This window comes from Rhea americana, unplaced genomic scaffold, assembly GCF_003343005.1.
Source record: "Rhea americana isolate MKP2758 unplaced genomic scaffold, rheAme1 scaffold_1, whole genome shotgun sequence".
In the NCBI taxonomy this organism is placed as follows: Eukaryota; Metazoa; Chordata; class Aves; order Rheiformes; family Rheidae; genus Rhea; species Rhea americana.
Window position 1 is genome coordinate 4,461,461 of NW_028185038.1, and position 24,329 is coordinate 4,485,789.

The window sequence follows — 24,329 nt, forward strand, 5'->3', positions numbered from 1 at the left end:
GTGGTGTGGGCAATTCCCCAGTGCCCTATTGACACAGGACATTGTGCACAATGTTGGCAAAATATCTGAGAAGTCCTAAGCAGGGGAAGGACAAGTGTTGCAGCAACAATACAGTATGGATTCCTTATTGCCGTTAGCCTTGGAGGGGGAGGGATACTATGAACCAGATTTGAGAACATACCAGTCAGTCCTCTTTCCAAACAGAGGACTAACACATAGGTACTGATAAGCTTAAGAAGGGAAGTATAATGCCACTTTAAGGGGATTAAAAGAATAACACGGTACACTGTAACCACCCACTACTATAATTTGCTAATTTACTGATGTCCTAAAGAACACAGGACTTCACTCTTTTGGGTCGTGAGTTAAGGAAGACACCTTGTTTAGGTGCCAAGAAATTTTTATTACAAAATCAGAACAAGTCATATCTATATGAAGCATTTACAAGTTCTTCCTGAATCTATCCAAAGGTGTTTTGATCTTCTRTGCAAAATGAGTTGTGTTGACAGAGCAGATGACCTGTTCATATCATCTRTAGCATCACTCTAGAAAATTATAGCCATCAATCAGTACGGACTTTGAGAGTCTACAAAGTAAACTGAATCAGTTAAAGTCCTAATTATAAGCGCCCTGGAATAAATAAGGGGCTGAAAGTATATCCTAATTCAGTGGCTGGCATCAAAAGGTAAGGGAGGTTAGTCCAATGTAAGAGCACAGGGAACTGCTTCCAGGTACAGCCTGGAAATCATCTCACCTTCCTTGGCATAGGCTGTGACTAACACTTCCTGCATGCAAGGTGAAGTCTAAAAACTATGTAGCTTGTGATTCTTTAATGCATCGCCAAGCACCTGACCAAGCAATTAGAACCTGACTTGCCATTTGCTGTCCAAGTTTATTTTCAGTTATTGCATAGTTATTCTGACAGATATGCTGGTTATGTGAAAAAAGGTTTACCTTCTAGAAAATGATGAGTGATACAACTGTAATACAGTCTTGATTGACCCATCTTTTAAATTTCTGTCTCTGTCAAACAAGATGCATCTTTAATATACCCAAGCAGGAGAGAGAAAGGGAAAGACTATACCTGGGATTCTCCATTACAGAGAAATTACAGGTTGGATTTTCAAAGTTTGGGATAGCTTCAGAGTGCAATCCAGACTGCTTGCTTTGACATCTAAAATAAATTCTATTTCACATTTAGGAACAGATTTCTCTTTTCAAGAAGATGATACTGCAGCCCAAGCTCCAGCCCTGGTGGCATCTTCCTAGAGAACCAGAAAGCTCCCAAGGAGTCTGTGCCTGCGCTGGAGAATCTCCAGTACAGGAAGCTAAAGCCTCACATCTACAGATGTGCCCAAACACTGTCTAATTCCCCAAAAGACCCAGTACAACACAGACAACAAAAACAACAGTTTTAAGTCCTGTACAAAACACAGCAGCTATCAGAGATGCAAGATGAGTGTGTGCATGACAAGCTAGTGGTTAGCAGACCTCTTCCAAGAACTGGGCTGAGGCTAAATTTTCTTCTCAGCTTGCAGGGAGTCAGATTCCCATTTTCCTAGGCTAGTGTCCAGGCTAAAGAGGAGTCAAAGGCAGGGCACCTTCTAATCTTCCCACTGAAGCTAAGAGGCAGGAATCACGTGTCTCAGGGAAGAATTTTTGAAAAGAACCTGATTATACACTATATTAGTTAGAGGCCTCAATTCAAAAGGGGGAGACATTAGTACCAATCCTTGCTCCATACATTAGTTATGTTCTTTTTTTAATCAAATGCTCTTCAGTATAAAACTTATTAAGTATCCCATTCCTTCAGTAGCATTTTAAAAGCATATCAAAAGGTGATTCAAACTTACTTAGGTGTCTGCTCTCAGGAGAGTGCTTGTTATAGATAAAGACATTCAACATTTAGCACTCAGTTTGGCACCTAAACTTCAGTAAGAGGCAGGAGTTCAGACATATATTTGTATTTAGATTTTCCTATGGGCAACTCTAGGTGGCACCCTGTATCTACCACGTAAGTTTTTTGAACAATTTTCCAGAAGCCCTAAATCTCTCCCTGACTATCTAGGGAATCTACCTACTTATTATCARATCTTCCGATCACCTTGCTGGTGCCAAGATCCTAGTTTTTAGGTGCTCTAACACCTAAGCTGGAACCACCTCAGCAAAACTTTGGTTCTTTGCCATGCTCTTGATTTAAGTCAAAAGTAAAAACCCCAAGGGTTTCAAGGAGGCAAAGCTTGATCAGTGGTGATCAAGAAATGCCAACCTCCATTAAGTAAAGTCATATAGGTTCCTAATAGTTCTTTGATGACACTAATTAAATATACAACAAAAAAGTAGACAGCACCACCACTACAACTCTGAGAAGATAAAACACCCTGAATGAATGTGAATTAGGTTCTTGCACAGCTGTGCTGCATCCACTATTTTCTCTCACACAGAATAATGTGGTAACACTAAAGAATTAAAATAGAGACAATAAATAATATAATATTTAGCAAATATTCAAAAAGCAGTATCTTCAGTTTATTGTGCTGTATCTAGTTGAAGGGATTTTAGGGTCAGCTCAAGTTTCAGGAACCCTTCTAGAGACATAAATAATTGATCTCTGCTTAAAATACCCTGTACTGAACTTTCCTCTCAACTCATACACAACTAGCCATGAACATCCTCTAAATATTTCAGATAGATCAGTTACCAGAGTGGAATGTCATCAGCCATTTCATTATAGCYATTAACATAGTTTACAGGAAATTAAGTGCACAGTATAAGACTTAATTCTCAATGTATATAATCAGAATCTGATATCAAAGGCTGAAAAAAAGAATCATACTAATCACTCTGTGGCTTTCTCTGCAAAGAAGCTACGCACATCTCTCTAAAAGGAAATAATAACCAGAAAAGTAAAAGAAGGCTTTGATTAAAAGTGTTATTTATGCTCAAATATCATCTCATCTCACAATTTACCTATTCACCATTACTAAGATCACTTACAATATACCTAGAACTGGTCAGCTGCCATGAAAGTTAAGGCAAACAATTCACAGAATTATCTTTTTGTTCAATCTGTTCGTATCTTGTGTTAGGTACAGACAGAACACAAAGAACACGTGTATAACTGAAAACAAAACTCTAACAACTTCCACAAAATACAAGAAGCTAATGCAATCTTAAAAAATTATAACTTCTGCAACAGATCAAATCAGCCAACCAGATAAATGAAGGAAAAATACTCCCTTTCTCTTAAGCATCCAGTTTTTGCAGGCCTAGCCTTTTCTTACCTTTGGCATTCCTGATGATAGACCATCTGTGTAGATGATTATGAAGATCAATAAATTTTAAAAGAATGGTAAGTTGCTTTGGATAAATTCTTGCCTGCCAATTCACACCAGGCAAACCCCAGCCTAAGAGGTCTTTATGATTTTTATCACAGCACTGTAACACATTGGGCAAGTCAGTTTCCTTCTTTAAGAAAGATCCCAAATTATTTATGGCTGAGACAYGCCATGTACTATGGGTACAGGGACGTTCAAAAACCATTCCAGCCATTTTGTAAGCGTTGCTTGTACCTGAACTGGCCACAAGGGAGCTGTAGTGATCTCTAGTAGAAAGAAAAAATTAGTGGAGTGTAATTAATGCAAATCTCTAGGCAAATAAACAAGTCTGGAGAAGCCTTCCCTCTTGGGAAAGAAAAGCTCCCATCTAAGGTAGGCTAGTGTACAAACAAAGAACTGAAGAAAGAAACCCATCTGCCACAGGGAAGGACTTCATGCTCCCACAGGACCACAACATAACAAGTCTAGAACAAAGAATGGATAATCCAGTCCTCTGGGGAATACTTGGCATTATTTGAAGAGATTCATCTTGCCTAAAAGTTATTCATCCAAGTCCAAGTTAGTCATTCTAGGCTCTCTTTGTAGGCAACAGTTTTCCAGTCAACTGGCACCTCCAGAAGGTCTYGTGTGTCTTAAACATTTGTCCTAGGACACAGCTGTAACTGTCTGAACCAGAAGACTATTGAGGAGTTACTGATCCATATAGCAGTTGGCCTGAGTAGTGTGCCGTGCTATATGGTGCTGTGCAGTGCTGCACAAATCACTCAGCCACAGGATAAACTTAGCCCACTAAATGTAAGGCAGAGTCTGCAGGGAACTCCCATTTGGCACTGGCAGCTACACCATCTGTGTATCCTTGTCTTTATCTTATAGTGAAGTATGTTCTCATGCAAACATCCTTTTGCTTGCCAACAGAAATTTTATCTTCTTTTAAGAAAATCCTGTAAGAACCCTGAAGACCATAATGACAATGAACCTCAGCATGGATAGAATCTGCATAGCATGATGTGCCATGACTAGAGGTCCATCYGATGCTGCACCACTCAGGGTTCCCAGGGTCAGAAGGGACATAAGACTATCTATGCTATCTTCTTTTACCTTCTCATGTTATCTCTAAYAAAAGATTTTGCAATCAATGCCTTACAGAGTCTCAGTGCCTTTCTTACTGGGTTCAATAATAAAACCTTGCACCAAGGCATTTTAACAGTGACTCACTCTCTGGAGGTTGCTAGTTCACTGATTAAAAAGCTTGTATAAAGATGACAAACCTTTAGCTGCCTTAATGTAGCCAAACCCTGCCTTTGGTGTATGAGTTGATTATTTAGTGAGAGTTGAAGATTTTTACACAAAAATAACTAATATTCTTCTCTGTGGAAAGCAGGTAGTTACAAGTGATTACTACTGCATTGTCCCCAAGAAAAAGCACAGAATCTGTGCTGAATTAAACTTACAACTACYTTGGAAACCAGAATGAATTGGAGAAGAGATCCTCAGCCTGCAGGCAAACATGGGACCAGACCTTTGGAAAGGTGTCCAACTGAACAGTCCACAAAGAGGCTGGTTGGCAGCTCAGCTAACCTTGGAACTGAGACCCAGTTCTGAAGCCCAGGACACAAGGCTAGGCAAAAAGGCAGGGTCTACAGTGCACAGGGCGCAGTACCACCTTCTGCTCAAGAGGGAGGTCTTGGCCATGTCTACTCTGTGGGTATTTAAAAGCACAGGACACTAATGAGAGTTTTCATTTGCAAATAGAAATAGGAAGGAAGGGAAACACCTTATTCTGGTGGAAGATGGTATAGTCGTTAGAGCTTTCAGCTGTTCCCCATCTCCARCTAACAACGACCCTTCAGTCTTTTCATATCAAGCTTTTTATATTAGGCAGGTTGTGTAGTTTGTATTTCTCAGTGTTTCTCAGAGTTATAGTGTCAAGTTGCTTCTCATAATTTGATACAACTAAGGCATTTAAAGCATGCTTTTCCATGTTCCTAGGTAAAATAATATTGAAATATTAACCATTGTCGATTTTGTTCTTCTGTCAAAGATCTTTTGTTGAAGAGTTGCAATGTCCAGAATTAAACTGGAGGTAACAGCCCAAGCTGGGCACAGTAATAACACTTTTGTGCAGAAAGCAGGCCACGTAAATGCAACAACCAGGTTATCTTCCAACATGTAAGTTTATCCCTATCACTGACAAGTAATAAAGTGAGCTTAGTTAAGCTGTAGATTAATTTTTGCCCCTTGGCACTGCTGTCATTACTAAATTTTAAAGGCAAGTGAGCTCTTTGTCTCAGCAAAATGAACTTAGCATAGTTTAAGTACATTCTCAGTTGCTTTGCCAGATAGATCCCATAAATATTAGCCAGACACTCTTTTCTTGCAACCTATTTACTTTCTTCATATGAATTTATAAAATGTTTGTTAAGCTTTACCTGACAATGTACTTTAAAATGTTTTTTCCACTTCTTTTGTAGATCTATGTAAAGTTTTTCCAGCTTTTAAATGAAGTTCTATAGATAGTCTGGCCTCTACATGGATGACTGGTAAGGCAGCAAGGTGTAATTATTGGTGCTGAATGCGGACTTTTGATACGCAAAAGAGGTCCCTTCCAACCTTACCCATTCTGTGCTTCTGTGAAAACCCTATCAAAAGAAGTAGGTAGAGGGTGGAAGCACTGCAAGCTCATATGCTAACAAGAACACGGTGTCCAACATACGTTGTTAAACACAGCAGATAATTGCCAGAGATCCCAGTGGAAACATTCCTGTGACTGGGCTTCATGACAGACACAAATTTAGTATCTCTGTAACACCAAGGAAAATATTTCAAAAGAACATAATTAAAAGCTCTGTATAATAGTGACAATAATCTTTTGTAGGGGCCAAAATCAGATTTATGTGCTTCTTACTACTGAAGCAAGACTCAAAATAGAGGGGATGTTACTTTGATTACAAGAATGGATTTCACCTTTGAGTTGCATACACATCATGGTATTTAATAAGCCATGAAGCACTTTACATTTTACCTCTGCCTATCTGTCACTTGGTAAGAACATCACGAGTTGCTACATAGATCTTAATCATGTAAACGTTGAGATTCAAGTTCTTTTATAAATCACAAAAAAAAGGAAGTTGGCCTGCATTCAGAGTTAAGTGATCATACTGTGTTTTAAATGAGACATTTCYATGAGTCTGGAGAATGAAGTCTCTCTATTTGTCTACACAAAGGCAATAATAACAGAACCTGCTTCAGCTGGAGAGATTTACCACTAGATACAAGATAATAATCATATCTCTGTACCAAATCAAGCCTGGACATCCCTGCTGATTCAAATTTGTCATTTGTACCAAGTGCRGCATTGGCTTTGTGATATAGACGATTGTCCTCTAAGACTGGTATGATACACTAGCCAACACTAACATCATTATTTAGTGCTGACCCAAGAAAGAGCTGAATCAGAATTCTGATGGCTCAGCAAATAAAAGCCCTAGCTGTAAGTATCACCGATACTTGCAAAATAAAATAGCAAGTCCAGTAACCAGTTCCCAAGTTTCTGCCTYCTTAGCAGATACAATCTAAGGTATAGATATCCCAGCTGGTCTCCTTCAGAACATATGGTCTCATCATATGATGCAACCTGGTAAGTTGTTTCAGCTCATGATAGGTTTTAAGGATCTGAAGCAGGGACAATCCAGATGAGGACTGAACAGAACACACTCAGCATGGCTACAATCTACTCTGCTAAATCCATTATTTGCATGAGCCTCAAATAAAACACAAAATAACAACATACTTTTCCTCATCTGCTTGAACTCCTTTTTTTTTTTTTTTTTCCTAATTCAAAGCTTCCAATTTGTGAGGAAATAGAGACTAAGCCCTGACTGAGAGACAGACCTGAGAGTGTTCTTAAGTTCCCAAGTCCAGATATTCATGCTGGCTGTGTTCTGTCTCCATATGGAGATCRAAGTTGAGCATGTATCAACATCTCTCAATTCCTCACCCACACTGCAGTTTTCTACAGTGTAGAATTCTCCTAGGGCCACAGTTTTCTCCAATCAGGCTCTCTGTCAGAATGAACTGAGGGACCAAAACCCTAGAGCATGCCAAAGTCCTCTACAAACATCAGTTTAGCTGCAGCCTTTAAAATAAATACATTTTAAATCTAAACCCCTATGCAGCATGCTGACTAAGGCCTCCAGTCTGGGATTTCTGCAACTCTTTGCCTAGATAACAGAAAAGATTTGTAAGCTGTGCTTTAATTAGCAGATTGTGTCTGGGCAGTAAGGAAGGCACCTTGGGTGGCTTGAGAGGGAGTAACAGTTAATCCATAAAGCCATTTTCCATTTCTGGCTATTAGCCTAGGTGAATCTTATTCACAAGTGGTACTGTGATTACTGATACCTCTATGTTCGGTCACCACATACAACAAATTAAAATACTGCACACTTTAYGGCTGTCAGCGAGTCTTCAGTAGAATCAGAGAGTCTCCCAGTGATCCTGGCAGGCAAAGCCTCAGCCTCTGTGGCAACAGGACAAGAACTTTTCTGGTCTAGGTAAAGAAAGATGAAACTCCCTTTAATTGGGATGGAGAAATGCAAGCATTTCTGCATGAGTCCCATTAAAATGAAATGGGAAAGGCTGTGCCCTAGGTAAGAGGATACCCTAACAGTCCTCACAGATGCAGTGCCTCCTTTTTTATAAACAGCAGACAACCTGTTAACTTGACTTCATTTCATTCATATTAATCAAAAAAAAAGAAAACAAAAAAACACAAAAAACTGAAGCAGCAGCCAATCCCTCACAGCAAAGCCATCTCAAAATAGTGTGACTATGTGAATAAGTGTGACTAAGTACAYTGTTAGATTTCACGTTAAGGGCTATCTACCACAGGCCTTTTATTCATCTGTCTGATAAGTGGTGAACTTTGAAAATAAACATATATAAAAGGAGTGCCATAAACTTGATGACAATAAGTATCATAGATAGACCCAATATCTGTAAGGCATCACTTGAACTAATAGTGGAGCACTAAAGGAACAAGTCAACCCCACTATCAGCAAAATATACTACGTGTACTATCAGCAAAATGCTGACAGGCAACAAACATCGCAAGTGTTGGTGTTGCCATGTGTAGTAAGAGTACAGTTTCACCCACACTGACCCCCACGAAAGAGATTACAGTCAAAGACACAGCACTGTGAGCTGACGAGAAAAATTAGGATGTGTACCTTTAAACACTGTATAGAGGTATCTGAGCTTTGGTGAGCTAAGGCAACAGAAGTCACAAAGGCATCCTAGCACAGCACTTCACTTGGGCTACTTTACTTCTCTGGTCAATAGACCATAAAGTAATGAGAAAGTCTAATACAGAAGAACTATTTACACATACTGTACATGTGCATACTTTCAYGTATGTACATAGAGTATCTGAAAACGAATACATCCATTTTGCAGATGAAATTGTTTAGGCAATCAAGAATTGTCTGGAAAACAACCAGCTTTTAATTACAACGGCCTTGCTAACTACCTCCATGCTTAAGATAATATTGGAACCACACTATAATCTTCAGCAGTTTATGTGTTTATAATAATAAGATAATAAATATCACTTTTATTTTATTACTTTATTACTTATATTACTGACATGGAACTGAAATACTCCTTGCTTAGTTTCATCCACATGATGTATATGCTTAGACCACTTGTGGCAAATTGCATCAGGCATTTGGATTACTCAATAGTGCTGAGGAGAGAAAATATATCTAAGTAGTTGGTGCAAATTTGTTTAGTAGCCAAGAATATTTTTAGAATGCAGAAGGAACAAGATCAGATAGGAGAAGTCTTGCAAAAGAACCCAAGATAAAACATCAAAAATAGAATAGATGTAACAGAGCTTAAGAAGTCTAGAGAAACATTTAAACTTTTGTTTCATGCTCTCCTAGCATTAATAGGACAACAGTAAGACACAGTTATACACATCTTAAATGATGARGAGAGGCAATATTTGACACCACTGCATCTCTGGTTACGTCCATTTTAGTGTCTGACAACCCTGATGCTGAAAGAAAGAAATGCTAGAACTCTACTTGAATGAGCAACAGAAAGACAGAGAGAATAAAGAAYTGGACTGCCATAGTGACAGCTAAGAAAGTGGATCTTTTACCTGAACACCGTGTAGTTTAAAGAGAAACTATACATACTACTGGAGAAACATATCACTCTCGCAAAGATGCCCAATTTACATTTGGAAAAAARCTGAAGAGAAAAGACATTAACAACTGACAAGGAAAAGATCTACAGTTGACTAAGAACTACTCCATGCTCCTATGTAGCCTGTGATTCAGTYCTCAAAAAAGAGAGGAAATGCCGATGAATGTTTTAGAGATGTGCTCCACTAGGAAGACTGGAGAGTCATGACAGAAGTTTAAGGAGCCAACAGGAACTGCACGGTACATTCTGCAATGCAAGTAAGACACAGAGAGCAGAATATGATGAATAATTTATATCAATAACCGATGCTGAATACACTGAACTGATGCTTTACAGAGCAGAGGCATTAAAGAATATTCCTGTACYGTCGTCAAGGTAACCTGCAAACATCTCAGTGTGAACTTCAGCTGGCATCTGTATCAAATGAGGGAGAATAAGTAAATGAAAGTCAACATGAATCTGTGTTTCCTTACAGCTGAAAAGGCTGATGTTTTGAGTTGGAGAGAAAAAAAGAATTGACAGTAAATGGTAGGAGGAATTGTATGCTAGAGCTTACTAATTCCACGGAGACAGAATGACCTCCCATGTTTTAAGACAAAAAAAGTGTAAGAACTGGGCACAGTCTGGAGAAATCAGGCTACCTTCAGACACAATGCTGCTACACTATGAAAGGACTGACTGTTCCTTTAAATCTCTAAGTGCTGCTAAGAATACATCTTGTGTTCATCTTGCATGTAGATCTAGCATTGGTTCTCATGCTACCCACTATGCATTTTTTGTTAATGTTTTTATTATTTCAAATAATGCTTCTGAATTTTGACTTGAACCATGAGCCCTTATCTCCTAGAGCATGCACATGTTTTCATTCATGCTACCTTCTTGAGTGGTTAATTAAGAGGAATGTAGAGGCAGTTAACACAAACACATTCTACTTTGCAAAGGAGGGATAAGAGCATGCGCTCTACCAATTACTGCGGCTCCAGTAGTGGCAACTTGTTAAACTGTGACAATCATTCCCATGTGACYAGTCCCTAGCACTGATTCATCCTTGAAAAGAAGCCACTGTTAGCACCACTATGATGCCAGGCTGCTTAGAGAGAAGCCAGAGAGCCTTCCTCCCTTCTGCCCATCCTCCTCTTTTACAGGCCAATCAGAGGCAGTGGCAGAGCCATGCTCACAGGAATCGCTGGGCTTCTCTCTCCCTACTCCTATGAAGGCTAGTTTGTCCTACCTGCATCCAGCAGAATTGAGACTAATTAAGGACAAATGCTGCAGGGCTTAGCCCTATATATGGGGGAGAGGGAAATCACAATTACTTCAGAGAGGAAAAAAATAAAAGCAGTATAATGATGCTAAGCAATCTAAAAAGACAGTAAGACAGGGATTCTTAAGGTCCTGTTTTAAAGTAGAGCTAATTACAAAATGTTTGCAGTGCTGCTGAAATTAGTAATATACAAAGAGATAATGCACTTTTTAATAAATCACATTTCTAAATTCTATACTTCTGTGTGYAGCTTTGAACTCAACACAGCCATGTGATTTCCCATGCATTTTTGGACTATTAGGAATATTAGAACATCACAAAGATAAAAAAATAGTACTTTTTTCAGTTAGCTCCTATTTACTGTTGAGCTTTTTGTTATTTAGCAGTCACTGTGATCACCACTGACCACATGCAGATGAGTTTCTTACAAATGGCCACTAAGCTGGCACAGAACTACATTCAGCCCTAGGCATGCAGAAGCAAGCCCTTACCAGACCTGGTGTAACTGTCCACGTATGGAGAGATGTCCCTCTGTGTCCTTAGAATAGAAACATAATGAATACGCTTAAACACAACGTGGTGATCCTAATTCACTGCCCTGACAGACGTCCACTAATCTGAGAGCCCTCTGTTATGCTGCAGTTGTCACTTATCCCATGATATGAGAGAGTGACCTAGGTGGAATCCATGTGATACTGTCCTACCACTTCGGAGACGAAGTCCCCTCTAAATCCTCTCAGTCTGGCCCCTAAATTGCCCTAGAGTTATGCTGAAATACATATATATATAGTGAAAGACAAGCAGGGTACTATCTTTTTTCCAGTCTGTTGTTTTAGAATTATTTCTAAATAAACAAATAGAAGGTAATTCTGACMAAGAAGCAATTTGTAACAGGTTAATAAGCAAAATGATTACTCCAGTGGGATCTTGCTTGCTAACACAAGCAGCAGTTTGCTTTCATTTCAGTACTTCAGAACAATTTACAAACCACTACAGAACCACTTCTGTTTAAAACTGAATCTCTTTCAAGCTTTATTTTTCTGCTCTGTGCAGTGGTCTCCAGAAGCTGTTTCATGGACTTCTACATCCCTCTGAAGGATGCTACTCCTTCCTTCTCATTGACCTTGACCACAATCCAGGGTCATGATTCCCATGTCTCACCAAACTCGATGTTTTTGGAAGCAAGGTTGGACCAGACCCTGCCCTTCCTCACTTGAACGCTTGACAGACCAGAATGTTCAGAGAGCAAGTACATAGGGCAAAAAAGCAACTCATATGGAGGCACAGAGCCAAGACACAGCAACGTGACACACTCGTGCTCTGACCCCATGCAACAACATGGCAGCAGCATGACTCCCAAGCTGCACTCTTTCTCCTGGGCGATGCTATCACAGATGCACTGTATATGAGTGACACCTTCAGGGTCTGCTACCTGATAGGGGCCAATCACTACRCTGCTTTAGTTGCGGAAGATGCTGGCTGAATTTCAGTTTCTTACTGAAATTTTTGAAGTGCACCAAAGAAGACAAGAGGCATGCTGCAGTGAACTCTCCCAGCACCRCAAAGTGGGGGAAATAGCTAGAGAAGAATCTCTTTTATGAAAAYCAAAACCCAGCAGATGCGATTCAATCCCCTCAGCTAGCACCTTGGCAAATCTGCCTGAAGAGAAGATAAGTCATTTTTTTTGCACAGATTAAAGGGGACATAAGTGAGAAGGGYTGTAGGCAAGTCAGCCTTAGATGTTGGTCTGAGAAAGAGTTGTGATTGTATAAAGGATAAAAGAAGCTAAAACTCAAGGTTTTCTGTAACAAAAAATTCCAGAAATGCTTTTGTTCTGTCCGAGAATAAAACCGATTTTAGRAACGTCCTGCCCCATGAGGATTCTGAAATACTGTTTTGAGAAACACTGAGTAAAACACTTTGCTCCAACTTCCTGAAGCAGTGAAACCCCAGAGCTCAGAAAACTGATGGCCTAGAGTTCAGGCTCTCACCACACAAAGGTCATGTCACTGCATGTTGCCTTTGACATCTAGTCTTTACCTTTGATTTAATGACAGAGTAGAAACTGGTTTACTCAATCCAAAATGTTCACAACTTATCACTGGCTATAATCTTTTTTGTGTGTGCAAAACATGACACAGACAGGAGCAGACTTCCAGAAATGCTCCCAGAGAATTCACAAACATGGCTGAAGTTGACCAGGTTTGAACATAAAACATGCTGTGAAATGTTGAATATTTTCAAAAACAAATGCCCTGTGTATCTSAAACTGATCACCCAACTTTAACAGACACTTCAAAATATATGAAATTTAATTTCTATTTGCATTGATGAGCCAGGAACAAAATTAGGACAATAACTTTTTCAATAATCTCGTACAGGTGCTGCAAAGACATAGTTATTGAGATTTGTGGATAGGAAAATCAATGTGAAAATTAACTATTCTATATGAAGTGCATAGTTTGATRAATTTAAGACTTTTGTGCAGGTCCAAACAAGGGAGAAAAGCTAGGAATTCAACTGCAAAACACATAACAACCTCTCACCTGCTCAGAACAGTCTGGTTCTTGCAAAAGTGCTCATAAGTGTTTGTTTCATGAAGACACTGGCAAGAAATGTRTGGCTTTACTTTTAAAACCTCTTGCTAATTTCAAAGCCACAGAATAACAACTGAAGAAGAAACTTCACATACATATTTCACCTTTCAGTTCCATGTCTCCATTTCAAACCAAGCTATGCAAGAGGTAGCTGAACATTGATACAATCTATTTGATGACCTAGATGAAATGCACTGATGATCTCCATTTACTTCCTGGTGAACTTCCATGCACACCACAAAACCATACCTGCAATTGGGACATCTGTTTACTGTTTCAGACAGGAGAGGCAAAATCTCTATGGTATGGAGAGCGAAAAGTTAAAATAGACTAGGAAAGACTTTTTAAAAAGAAATGATTCCTTCCAAAGGGCTATCTTGTCTCATTCTTTAGTTTTTTCTAGCACAGGGAAATATAGGTTATAAGTTTTGCTGGCAAATTAAATTAGGTTCAGATGCAGAGAAAAACACCAGGGACTGCTTTTCTTTGTATCTTTTCTTCTCAAATCTAAAAAATATCCTAAGGCTGTTTTCTGCACTATTCCTAGACTGCTCAAGGTAAAGAGGAGGGCTGGACAGCAAGGGTCCCTGTTTTGAAACAAGTAATGTGGTCAGTTATTAGTGTTGCTGTTGTTTAACAAAATTACTTATTTTCTCGCTGAAACTCTGGTTCAGGTCTTGGCAGTTCTGTCCTGCTTCCTCACACTGGAGGATGCTCATCCTTAGTTATTAGTAATAAAACCACTGATTCTTGAATTAACTTCTTAAAATCTCACATTGAATAAAAACATAGGCATTATTTCCAAAGTAGTCAGCCATGTAGTTCAGTATTCTTTTTCTACATGCTATAGAGAAGGTATAAGAAACTCTAAAATGATCCCAAAATGAACAATTCTACCGTAAACTGTCCATAAGGAGAGTTCATCCTCACCAGTTCAACACACRAATTACGCTGAACTATATACCAAGTAACCTGCCTCTCACTAACCTCATTTTCATTAGACCTCAATGATCCCTTGAAGTAATTAGCCCCAAGATTAACTGTGCATCAGCAGAAAGTATCAATCTGTCAGTTTTAATTCTCCGTCTTTCAGAGCCAATGACCATTTTGTTATTCTGTTAGGAAGACTGTGTACAGGTAAATATATACATGTAATTTACTTCGGTTGTCTACATCACAGTTCAAATTTCTTTTCTAGGCAACAGCACCAAAATAATGTAAYATGTTCCAGTAGAATCTAGCATTTTTTAACTGATATATTCCAATTTCCAAATTTCCTCCAAGTAGAACTTCTATGACATTGGCTAACAGTAAATTATACATAAAWTAGAAAAAAATATATGTAATTTTTCTATTTTACCTTCATCTGCAGCAAGAATGATCTATTTATACATTAATATTTTCCATTCAGCTTTATAGCTCTTTTTTTTAAGCAAGACCACAAACCCTACCATAAATACTTTTCTTTTGTCCATGGGAAGAAATGAACTACAGAAAATAATCAAAGATTCTYAGTGTTTTGTTTTGCTTCTGCAGAAGAACTTTGTTAGATGTCTCTAAGAGATATTCTAGACTCAATTGCATTAAACCATGTTCTGAGGTCCAACAGCAAGTCAGAATACAAAGGAAGCCTAAAAAAAGCAATGTTTTCCTTAGCAAAATGAGYATATATTATATAAAAAGGGCAATTTACAGTTAAAAATGGATTGGACTCAAATTTTGTATTGTAAAAGCTGAAGTTCTTAAAATTACTTTGAACAATTCAAAATTTGGAAACCAAAACATTCTCACTTGTCTTAATTTTTGGTTTTAAAGTGAAATCAGAATTAAGACCTATTAGGTCTTTTTCAAATCTGTTCCAGATTCTCGTCTGTTCCCATGACACAATCATCCAGCACTCAGTAGCCATGAGGAGAGCTAACAAGAATACGTGAGCTCCCCTTTTTCAGTGACTGAAGATTTGCATCACCAACAGAAGGAAGCTTTTTTAAAGACTCTCCACACAGSAGGTGGTACTTACCACCTTCTAAATTGGCTCTAGATATTGTTGATTTGAAAACAAGAGAAGCAGGGTCAAAATCCATATAACCAGAAAAAAAGGATCAACTCCAGCAAACACATACATACCTCTGTGGTATATAAAACATGTGCTGTGGAGGGGGTTTGTAGAGAACTCCTTCATATACAGGCCACAGACCACTTAAAATTCTGAAAAGGGAACTCTTTCCACAGCCATTGGGCCCAGTGATCAAAAGATGCATCCCCTCCTGGACCTACAATAATAATGAAAACAAAAGAATTAAAGATGTTACTATGTAGTATATATGACACAAGGCAGTCTAAGATCCTGAAGTGAATTATGCAAGAACTTACATCAAATTATCATATTATTCTATTAATAACTTGCACATCTTTTAAGTRGCTGTTCTAGAAACAGTGGTTTCAAATATAGCACATGGGCTGAAATGAGTGACATATTGTTTTCTGGAAGGACACAAATCATTAGACTGGAAATTTTTTTAAAACTCTTTAGGTGCTTTGTGCCTTGGAATTTAGATTTGAGCTTAGTTTATTTCTAACATGTTGCAAAAACACTGAGCCCTACTTTCAGAGAGACAGAACACATCCATAGATCCACAGATTTACATCACAATATAAACTAATTCCAATGCTTTCCAATAATCCTTTTGACACATTAACAGATAATTCCTTCAGAGTCTTGCTCGCATTTGTTTCAGTATTAGGGCATCATAATACATCAAGGGCAATCAGTTACTAACTTTTATGATGTTTGAATATACCTATAAACTCCACGGATTATATTGCAATATCAATACACCTCAGTTTGTATCAATTATTCTAATGTGGATCATGCCTAAAGGGGGTAACAGTGTACTGAGCAGTACCGCACCCATCAGTAACATTAACATAAGCTATGTAAGCAAGACCAAACAGTTTGAAAAATTTACACCACAATGCCTTTTCCTGTTTAAATAGCAGTGTTAATTTGGGTGTGATGAGGTTTTTATTCATTTGAATATTAATCTGTGTATATATGAGTGTATATTTATTTATAACCACAATGTCACAATCACATTGTCTGCTTGACTGTAAAGCTGTAATTTTACAAACTGGCATTCCTACACTGAAGTCATTGCAAGTTTTGCTATAATTAGGACCCTGTCTTCCTGGTTACTAATTCTTATGCATACATAGAGGTGACATGAGGAACAGTCTGTTTTGGCTAAATTAAAGGACCTGCTATAAATATTCATGTTAGYGTTCTGATAATTTCATCTATTTCTAAAAATAAGAATGTCTGCAGTGGAACACAAGATCAGGGCATATGTGGGAGTAATTCAGTACAGGTCATTTATTAAAACTGCAAGCAGGTAACAAGTGGTATTTGTAAGAGCTTTTTGAAAAYAATCCAAGCTTTTACTGAGTTAAGACTCCACAGCTGGGCTTGTCAACTATGCTGTCAACTATTAGTTACTACTGCTCTTGTGGTAATCAAGTCAAACTGCAGACTCAGTTTTTTCACTACTGCTGTGAACTCAGATTTCTAAAGGAACCTACAGGAATAAAGCATCCCAGTTAAACTGAAATTAAAACAGATAGATGCAGACTCCCACACCCCTTTGAAAATTGCAGGTGTTGTTTTTCATCTGGCAACAGCACCAGAAATTCTCTCTTCTCTTTCTCTGAGCAGGATAAACTACACATATCTGCCTCTATTGAGCTACTATGCCTACCTTTCTGGACTTCCCCTTTTATCGATATGCTCCTCCAAGTACTTAACATAAGGTACATGTATTCTGTCCTGTTTATGTTAATGTGATGGCAACAATCAGAAGATTCTTGCATATCATCTTACTTTGAAGTTCAGTCTGGAAACCACCACATCGCCATTCGGAGTAATAATAGGAACATTTTCACATACAATTCCATGATCAACATCAATAACTCTCCCTAGAAATAAAAGAAAAAAATGTAAAGTTAGTGGAACTTTCTACTAAGCAGTCGCATCTGAGAGTCTCTGTGCCTGACTGAGAAGTATAAATTGGTGAATTTTGAACAATTCTTTTATGTGCTCCAGGTATCCCTAGTGGAAAATCTGGATGACAGACCTTAAGTAGTCAGAAAGAAACTGTATATCACCATAAATACAATACATCATATAATACATCATAAATAAAGCACTAGAAGCACATATTTTTTTCATATCCTACATGTGTTCTCTCTATTTTGTTTTAAATAGGTGGTCAATATCCATCAGCAGAAATGATCAAGGACAGCCTTAGACACAGGCAGACTAGTTCCCCTTCTCTTGAAGATTTCATTAGAAAACGAAAGCTCCTTTTATCACTAGCTCTGACCCAGTTCAGGCTCCTCCAGCAACAACAGCAGAGCAGGAAATGTTCAATAGCTTACCTTAATTTCTTCCTGAAGCCACAGAAACTGTAAAGGTCTTTTGTATTTGTGAAAATATATAAATGATTCACTCTAGTATCTATACTTATTATTTAGATTTTGTGCAAGGTTAAATATACAAATACACTGACTAAACATTTGGCTATTCTGTAACAAATTCACGAGCACTAGTAAGTAAATTCTTCTGGAATTTTTAAAACATCCACCAGAACAATGAAAAATAGAACTAAAAAAGGGTKTACTTATTATAAGCGGACCTGAGAGCATTTCCTTCAGTTAAGGCTGAAATCTTACATTTTCMACTCAGAGGATCTTCGTTAAACTGCTTCCAACTTTGCCAAAGCTRTAACAATTTGGGCAAGGATTTCTGTGCCATGTATCAGCCCAAGTTGTCTTTTTTATTTCCCCTAAAATAAGTTTTATCTAAAACAGTCCTGAGATATCCAACATGACATTATGGAAAAATAAACTGTTTTGCTAGTCAAAATTTTTTAATGTAGTTTTCTCATAACACTAACAAGCTCTACTGTCTTCACACTCCTACAGAAGCACTTGATATGCATCTAGTAGATCTACCTATCATTGGGGATGTGTCTTTTGACAGCTTTATGAAAATTCAAACAGATTTGGCCAAGGCAGTTTTGCAAAATAGGGTCAATCCAGTCACTCCAAAAGAGCGAATATTTGTGATGGATTTAGCCTTCATCCAATGGTATCTCCGTTCCTCTTCCACAGGAAATTATCCTTCACTATCTCAAGCAGATTCATTCATGTTTTTGAAGTGCAGATACAGTGCAAAGTTCTAGCTAAAATAAATCTATGATCAAAAAGTAGTAAATTATACAAGCATTAAGTAAACTTAACTCTCATTTCCTAACATTAGAGTGTTTGATTGCACACTTGGTAGGCTTTTAAAGCATTTTTGTATGCAATCAGAAACACAGTTGACAGTATTTCTGCAAGATGTATAAAGTTATATTTCAACTTAAAAGTTCTGAATTATTAGATACTCAAAATATATATTGCAGAATTATTATCTGTTTAAAATGTTGTAATACTTTTCATGTTTTCTCAGTATACTTACTGACAACAGTAAATGTAGGGTGCAACATAGACATTCCTTAGWGACAAAAATTTATATTGGATGGTTCAAAAGCAAGTAAGTACTATGTGGTAAAACAAACCCTTTTTGGAAGCCCAATACTAAGATTTTTCTTTTTCAACAATAGAGATTTATGCATGCCTTTGAACATCTGTGCTTTCATCCACATGTAACTCCATTCTGAAGGGATTTCTGAAGTATCAAGAGTGAAAGAAAGGAGGAAAAACAGTATTACAATGGAACTTGTCATAAAAAGCATGGAGCCTGTGGCCTAGATTCATCTGGCCTAAATTCTCCTTAAGTCCTTGTGTCCTGTTTCCTATTGGCTAGATGCCTCTGAAAGCCCATAACCAGTCAGTAATAAACGCTAGTCACAGCGACTTAGCAAGAATTTAGGTTGGATGAAGTTTGCAACTGTAGTGGAATCAAATCTTGGGAAAAAGCTAGAGAGAAAAAAGGTGCAGGGTATTAGCATACTACCCTAAAAGCAAACACGAACAACATTCTTTTATATCTATATTTGTTTTTAAACTATACTTGTTTTTAAAACACAGTTACACAAAAAAGGACCCCAGCATTATTTTATTGCTCTATGAACTACAAAATCTTTCTTTTTTCCTGGGACATCACAAAATGTAACACTTATAAAGTATCGCTTATTTTAATGGTTGCCAAATATTATCAAGATCTACAAGATCAAGAAATCAGCTGTTTCCACAGCCAGCCACTACACTGCATCTGGCTGTTTGTTTTGCAGAAACCTGTCAGACAATTTTTGAGAAATCTGTGCTGAAGGGCAACACTATYGAAATTTGTTGAAATAAGTTATTTCATAAAAAGCACTTCAGTGCCTTCATCCCTAACTAGATTTAAGTTTTCAGARGCCAGAGGGAGGGAATGAGGCTTTTCAAACACAAAGGCAAGGCAGGAAGTAGAAGAATCTACTGGGAAAATTGTGAAAAGCCCATTGCAAATGCTATATGAAGTAGCTCAGAGAGAAGCTGGATGCAAGAGCCAGAGAGAGATGGTACATAACAGCACAGTAAGAAATGTATGTGCACAGAAAATGCTAAGGAGAGAATGGAAAAAGAAAGATACTGGCACTAGAAAGGATAGGAGGAATAAATAGTGTACTGATGGATAGCCCCAGAAAAGATGAAAAGGATAGAGGAAAYCAATCACCCTATGGTTAGTACAGTCATGGATCAGATCATCTGGAAGATGAGGAGAGAGGTAGGGTTGTCAGCACTCTGTCAGCACACTTTCACTTGAAAATTTCCACTAAATGACCAAAAAATAAAAAATAATAAAAAAAAACCACCACCACAGGCTGGTTTTTAGAAGCTGACAACAAATTATTACTCTTGWCAAAAATTACCAAACAGCTCCCTTGCTCTCTTTCCCTTCCACCCCAAATAAAACAGTGTGTTTCCAGATGAAAAAGCTAACATCTCAGTTTTCTGAAAAACATTTAAAGAGTCAGGAGAAGGCAGGCACTGCCCCTATAACAGTAATAACAATATTACCACTACCAACAATAACAGTGTAATTGAAATGCATTTTTCATTGGAAGTTTTCTCAAAAAACATTTGAGCAGTCCTAGTGAAAATATATTAGAAGTGCACGGCAAAAACCCATAGTCACAGATAGCATGTGAGGAATATAAAATGGGAGGCAACATGGTCTCTGGGAAATTAAAAGCAAGAGGCCGGATTTCTTGTAGAAACAAAAGCTTTGTTCACTGTCCCACTGCACCAGCAAGACTCCCACACAAAGAAATATATAAAAATGTGAAATAATTACCCTGGATTTCTAAGGGCCCATCGATGTGTAATTCTACTTTATCTTCATTCTTGCTGTTGCTTTTGGACTCTTGAATAACAGCAGTTCTTTTGTAAATGCCTCTTTTCACTTCATCAAAGACCAAAAACATGTTGTAGACACGGGCTGTATAGCCTGCTAGCTCTGTAACCTGTGAAATAACAAATGCCCCATTTCAGTCAAACTTTATAAATCTATAAATGAAATACTTAGCGAAAAATACATGAAAAACATTCCCAGCTATTTTGGGTCAATCCTTCTCAAATGTTATTCTGGAAGAATCAAGGATGTGCGTTTCATTCTTTGAGATTCTGTGCTATCCTCTGTTATGTCCTACTAACTAGCAAATGGAAACAGTTTGAGGGGCACAGATTTTAGAGAAGGCAAATTACTCTAGATCTATTAAATAACGAGGTTGCAGGGACTGCTGATTTCCATGCAGCTGTTAAATTTTCAACCTACAGAGAATGACTATCAGAATATCCCAAAAGAGAGAGCCTATCACACGAGAAAATCAAAACCTCTGTATTCTCCAGCAAAATAAAGGTCAATGGAAGAGAAAAACACTGTTGCCCATAATTATTAATTTTCACTTCCCTGTACTGCCTAAACCTTCTATGGGAAAGGTGTGCTTTTTATGTGTGGAACAAGTAGCATGAGGGCATACCCTAATCTAGAATATGCTATAGAAATTAATTGGCTCTTCTGAGTATGTCAGTTGCATGCCAGATTACTGGCGTTAAATCTGAGACCTCAGTTTAAAACTAGGAATTTTTAAGCTGCTGAGGTCTCTTTAAAGGTTTTCTCCTTTTCTCAGCCTTTTATAACAGATTCCACCCAATGAACACAGAAATCCAGATCTCTGGGACCTGGCAGTGGCATCAACAAAAGCTCTCAAATAACTGCCTCCATCTGCTGGCAGCAAGGAATTAAACCTGGGCATCTTACTATAAATTTATTATCAGACAGTTTTGAAAAGATGAATTTTTATACTAAATGCAGAGAGCAAAACAAGAGCAAGAAAATGAGTGTAGGGCTATAAAATAATCAACTTGCTGTAAAAAAAGTACATCCCATGATACAGTTTACCTCTCATGGCAACATAACTCCCACATAAAGAGACACAATTCCATGCAAATTTCATAATTTGTGCAAGACTAAGTAGRGAGTACTGGTCGCATTCCTGGAGCCATTGCTCCCCTGGAGGTTTGCAAGCACACAATGCCTAGAAGAACTCAGTTAAAAAAAGTTTAATCAACAAATGTTTCAACTCTGTAAGGTATACATTGTTTTACTTTACCAGTAATTATATTAACATCTGTAAAAAGTACTGGGTTAACAGTATTTGATTCAGAGGTAGCATATAAGAATTGTAACATCATCCTTCACACTGAAGTTTTTCTAGAAAACTCAGCAGGAGCTTGTGCCAGGACTCAACATTCCCTAAAGTGCCAGCAGGGGCACTTGTTGGAGGTGAACCTGTACTGACTGCACACCACACGAAAGTTAACTGGCAGTAAGTTTATTATGTATTTTATATATATATATATATTATATAAATGACTTAATTTTTTTAAATAAAACAGAAGTAACACCAGTGAACGACTGGTCATCTGGCAGTCTCTTTAGAGAAGAAGCCAAGCAGCAAAACAGCTGAAGCAGCATAGGTCAAAATCACTGTCCATTAGAAGTGTTCCTGGTGGAGAAAATACAGATTCTGACTTTGTCAGAGTCTRTACCTGAAGGCTCCAAACTACCTCTCCTCCTCCAATTTAAAAAGCTGTAGCTAGTACGGCTGGATTCCACGTAAYGGATTCCACCATCTTCGAAGAGCTGCCTAGGCCCTCCTCATGCTGCACAGGAAAGGGATTAGCAAAATGCAATCAAACAAATTTGGCAGGAAATGTTGAGAAGAATAACAAAGACTAATGGTGCTGTCTTATTTTCTTTTGCCAAATAGCAAATACCCAGGAGAGACCATGGCTAAAAGCCCAACTTTATCTGAACTCAGGTAACAACCTGAAACAACATTTCCAACCTTCCAGATGAACATCCTGTATCTCACGGCCATCTGGTGTTCTACAAAGGATTTTTCCTGTTAAAGTTTTCTACTTTGCAAAATTACTTATAATTTAGCAGGATCAGAAGGTACTGGTAAYGATTGCACAGTTTAGATGGCCAGAAAATAAGAATACAGGTCAACCTGAATTGAGGTCCTTGCTCCACACAAAGGAGGAACCTGAACTTTTAGTATTCATATTCCAAGATTTTCTAGTGCTACCTGGTGGCATTTGAACACAGATGTCAAGATGACATCTATATGTTGGACACTGGCAGTTGTGCACTTCAGACTCTTTGTGCACTTAACTTTAAAGACAGGACTATCAACTCAAAGACCTCCACGGATTTAAGTGTGGTAGAATTTGACTTAAAAAAGGCTTTTTAAAAAAAATAAATACATTAAATGTTAACTCTATTTTGCTTTTGTCTCCCTTTTCTGCTTTGTGTATGACTAACGTACAATACCTCTTTGTATGACGACATAATTCTTTCAATAGCATCTGCTCCAGAAATTAGCAGGTTTCGTGATGTAGTAAAAGCTTCCGTTCGATCACTAACCATTGCTTGTTTCTGGCCATCTTCTAACTCTAAAATTAAAAAATGTCTTCGTTAAAATATTCTTCTGAAAATTATCTTTACAAATTAAATCATGGTTAAAGTGAGAGCCATTACAGAAGAGGTTTTAAATTAAGAGAAGTTTAGCTCTGTGAAGACAACTTTCCAAAAAGAACTTGTGAATGTAATTAGCATAGATACTTTGGTAAAAAAGACCAAGTGGGAGTATATCAAATTAATTTTATTATGCAAAAYATCCTGTTCTTTTCTACTACCTGTCTATCTAGATATTTTTCTTCTAATATCCTATTATTTCAACCTAAATTTTACTATTGCAAGTTGAAATCTAAGTAATAATCTGAGAAAGATTTTAACAGCATTTTGCTAGATTTGTTATTAATTTTAACCTTACATTAKTAATCATTTCATATAAAAGGAAATATTCATATTGATGCAAATCTGCCAACATGATAATATTTTTTAAGAAAGCAATTAGTTCTTTCATTATCATAGGTGTGTTTTCAAATAGAATCCTTCCTTCTCAGAGGTTTGTCTGTTGATCTGATTCAAGAACAAACTCAAAATCCTTTGTTTATGACACTGTATTCTGTCAGCAAGAAAACCTTTGCTCCAAAGAGAGAGTTATATCATAAGAATATATCAGCAGCAACTGGCAAAGAGAAAACAGCAGCATAAGTTTTAGAAAAATATGTGAGAATAAATATGCTTATATTTAACGTATCTACATACACTCTTGCTACCACCCGACCTATGGAAACTTTTATGCAGCAGTAAATTTACAAAATTCGTTTTYTGAAGAAATCAAAATTTTAAATACTGAATATTTTAAGGCTGTACCTTGTTTTATTGTTAACGTTTGCATCTACACAAGCTAAGATAATAGTGTGTGGTAAACCACACTTAAAGAAGTTTCAATGTGTAAGATTTAG

At 37.6% G+C, this 24,329-nt stretch overlaps 1 protein-coding gene across 3 annotated transcripts in view; it reads right to left on the bottom strand.

The window, feature by feature from the left end:
- The window catches only part of ABCD2 (ATP binding cassette subfamily D member 2), a 50,850-nt gene that overhangs the window by 20,562 nt on the left and 5,959 nt on the right, over positions 1-24,329 (bottom strand). For 2 of the 3 annotated variants that reach the window (XM_085297855.1, XM_085297842.1), the window contains exons 3-6: positions 23,290-23,411; positions 20,746-20,914; positions 17,284-17,378; positions 15,534-15,679 (exon numbers count right to left, since the gene is read on the bottom strand). In XM_085297855.1, the coding sequence (XP_085153981.1) occupies positions 15,534-15,679; positions 17,284-17,378; positions 20,746-20,914; positions 23,290-23,411 (532 nt within the window). Of the gene's footprint in view, positions 1-11,300; positions 11,348-15,533; positions 15,680-17,283; positions 17,379-20,745; positions 20,915-23,289; positions 23,412-24,329 lie in introns of all 3 variants that reach the window. The other variant, XM_085297847.1, reaches the window with a different exon arrangement.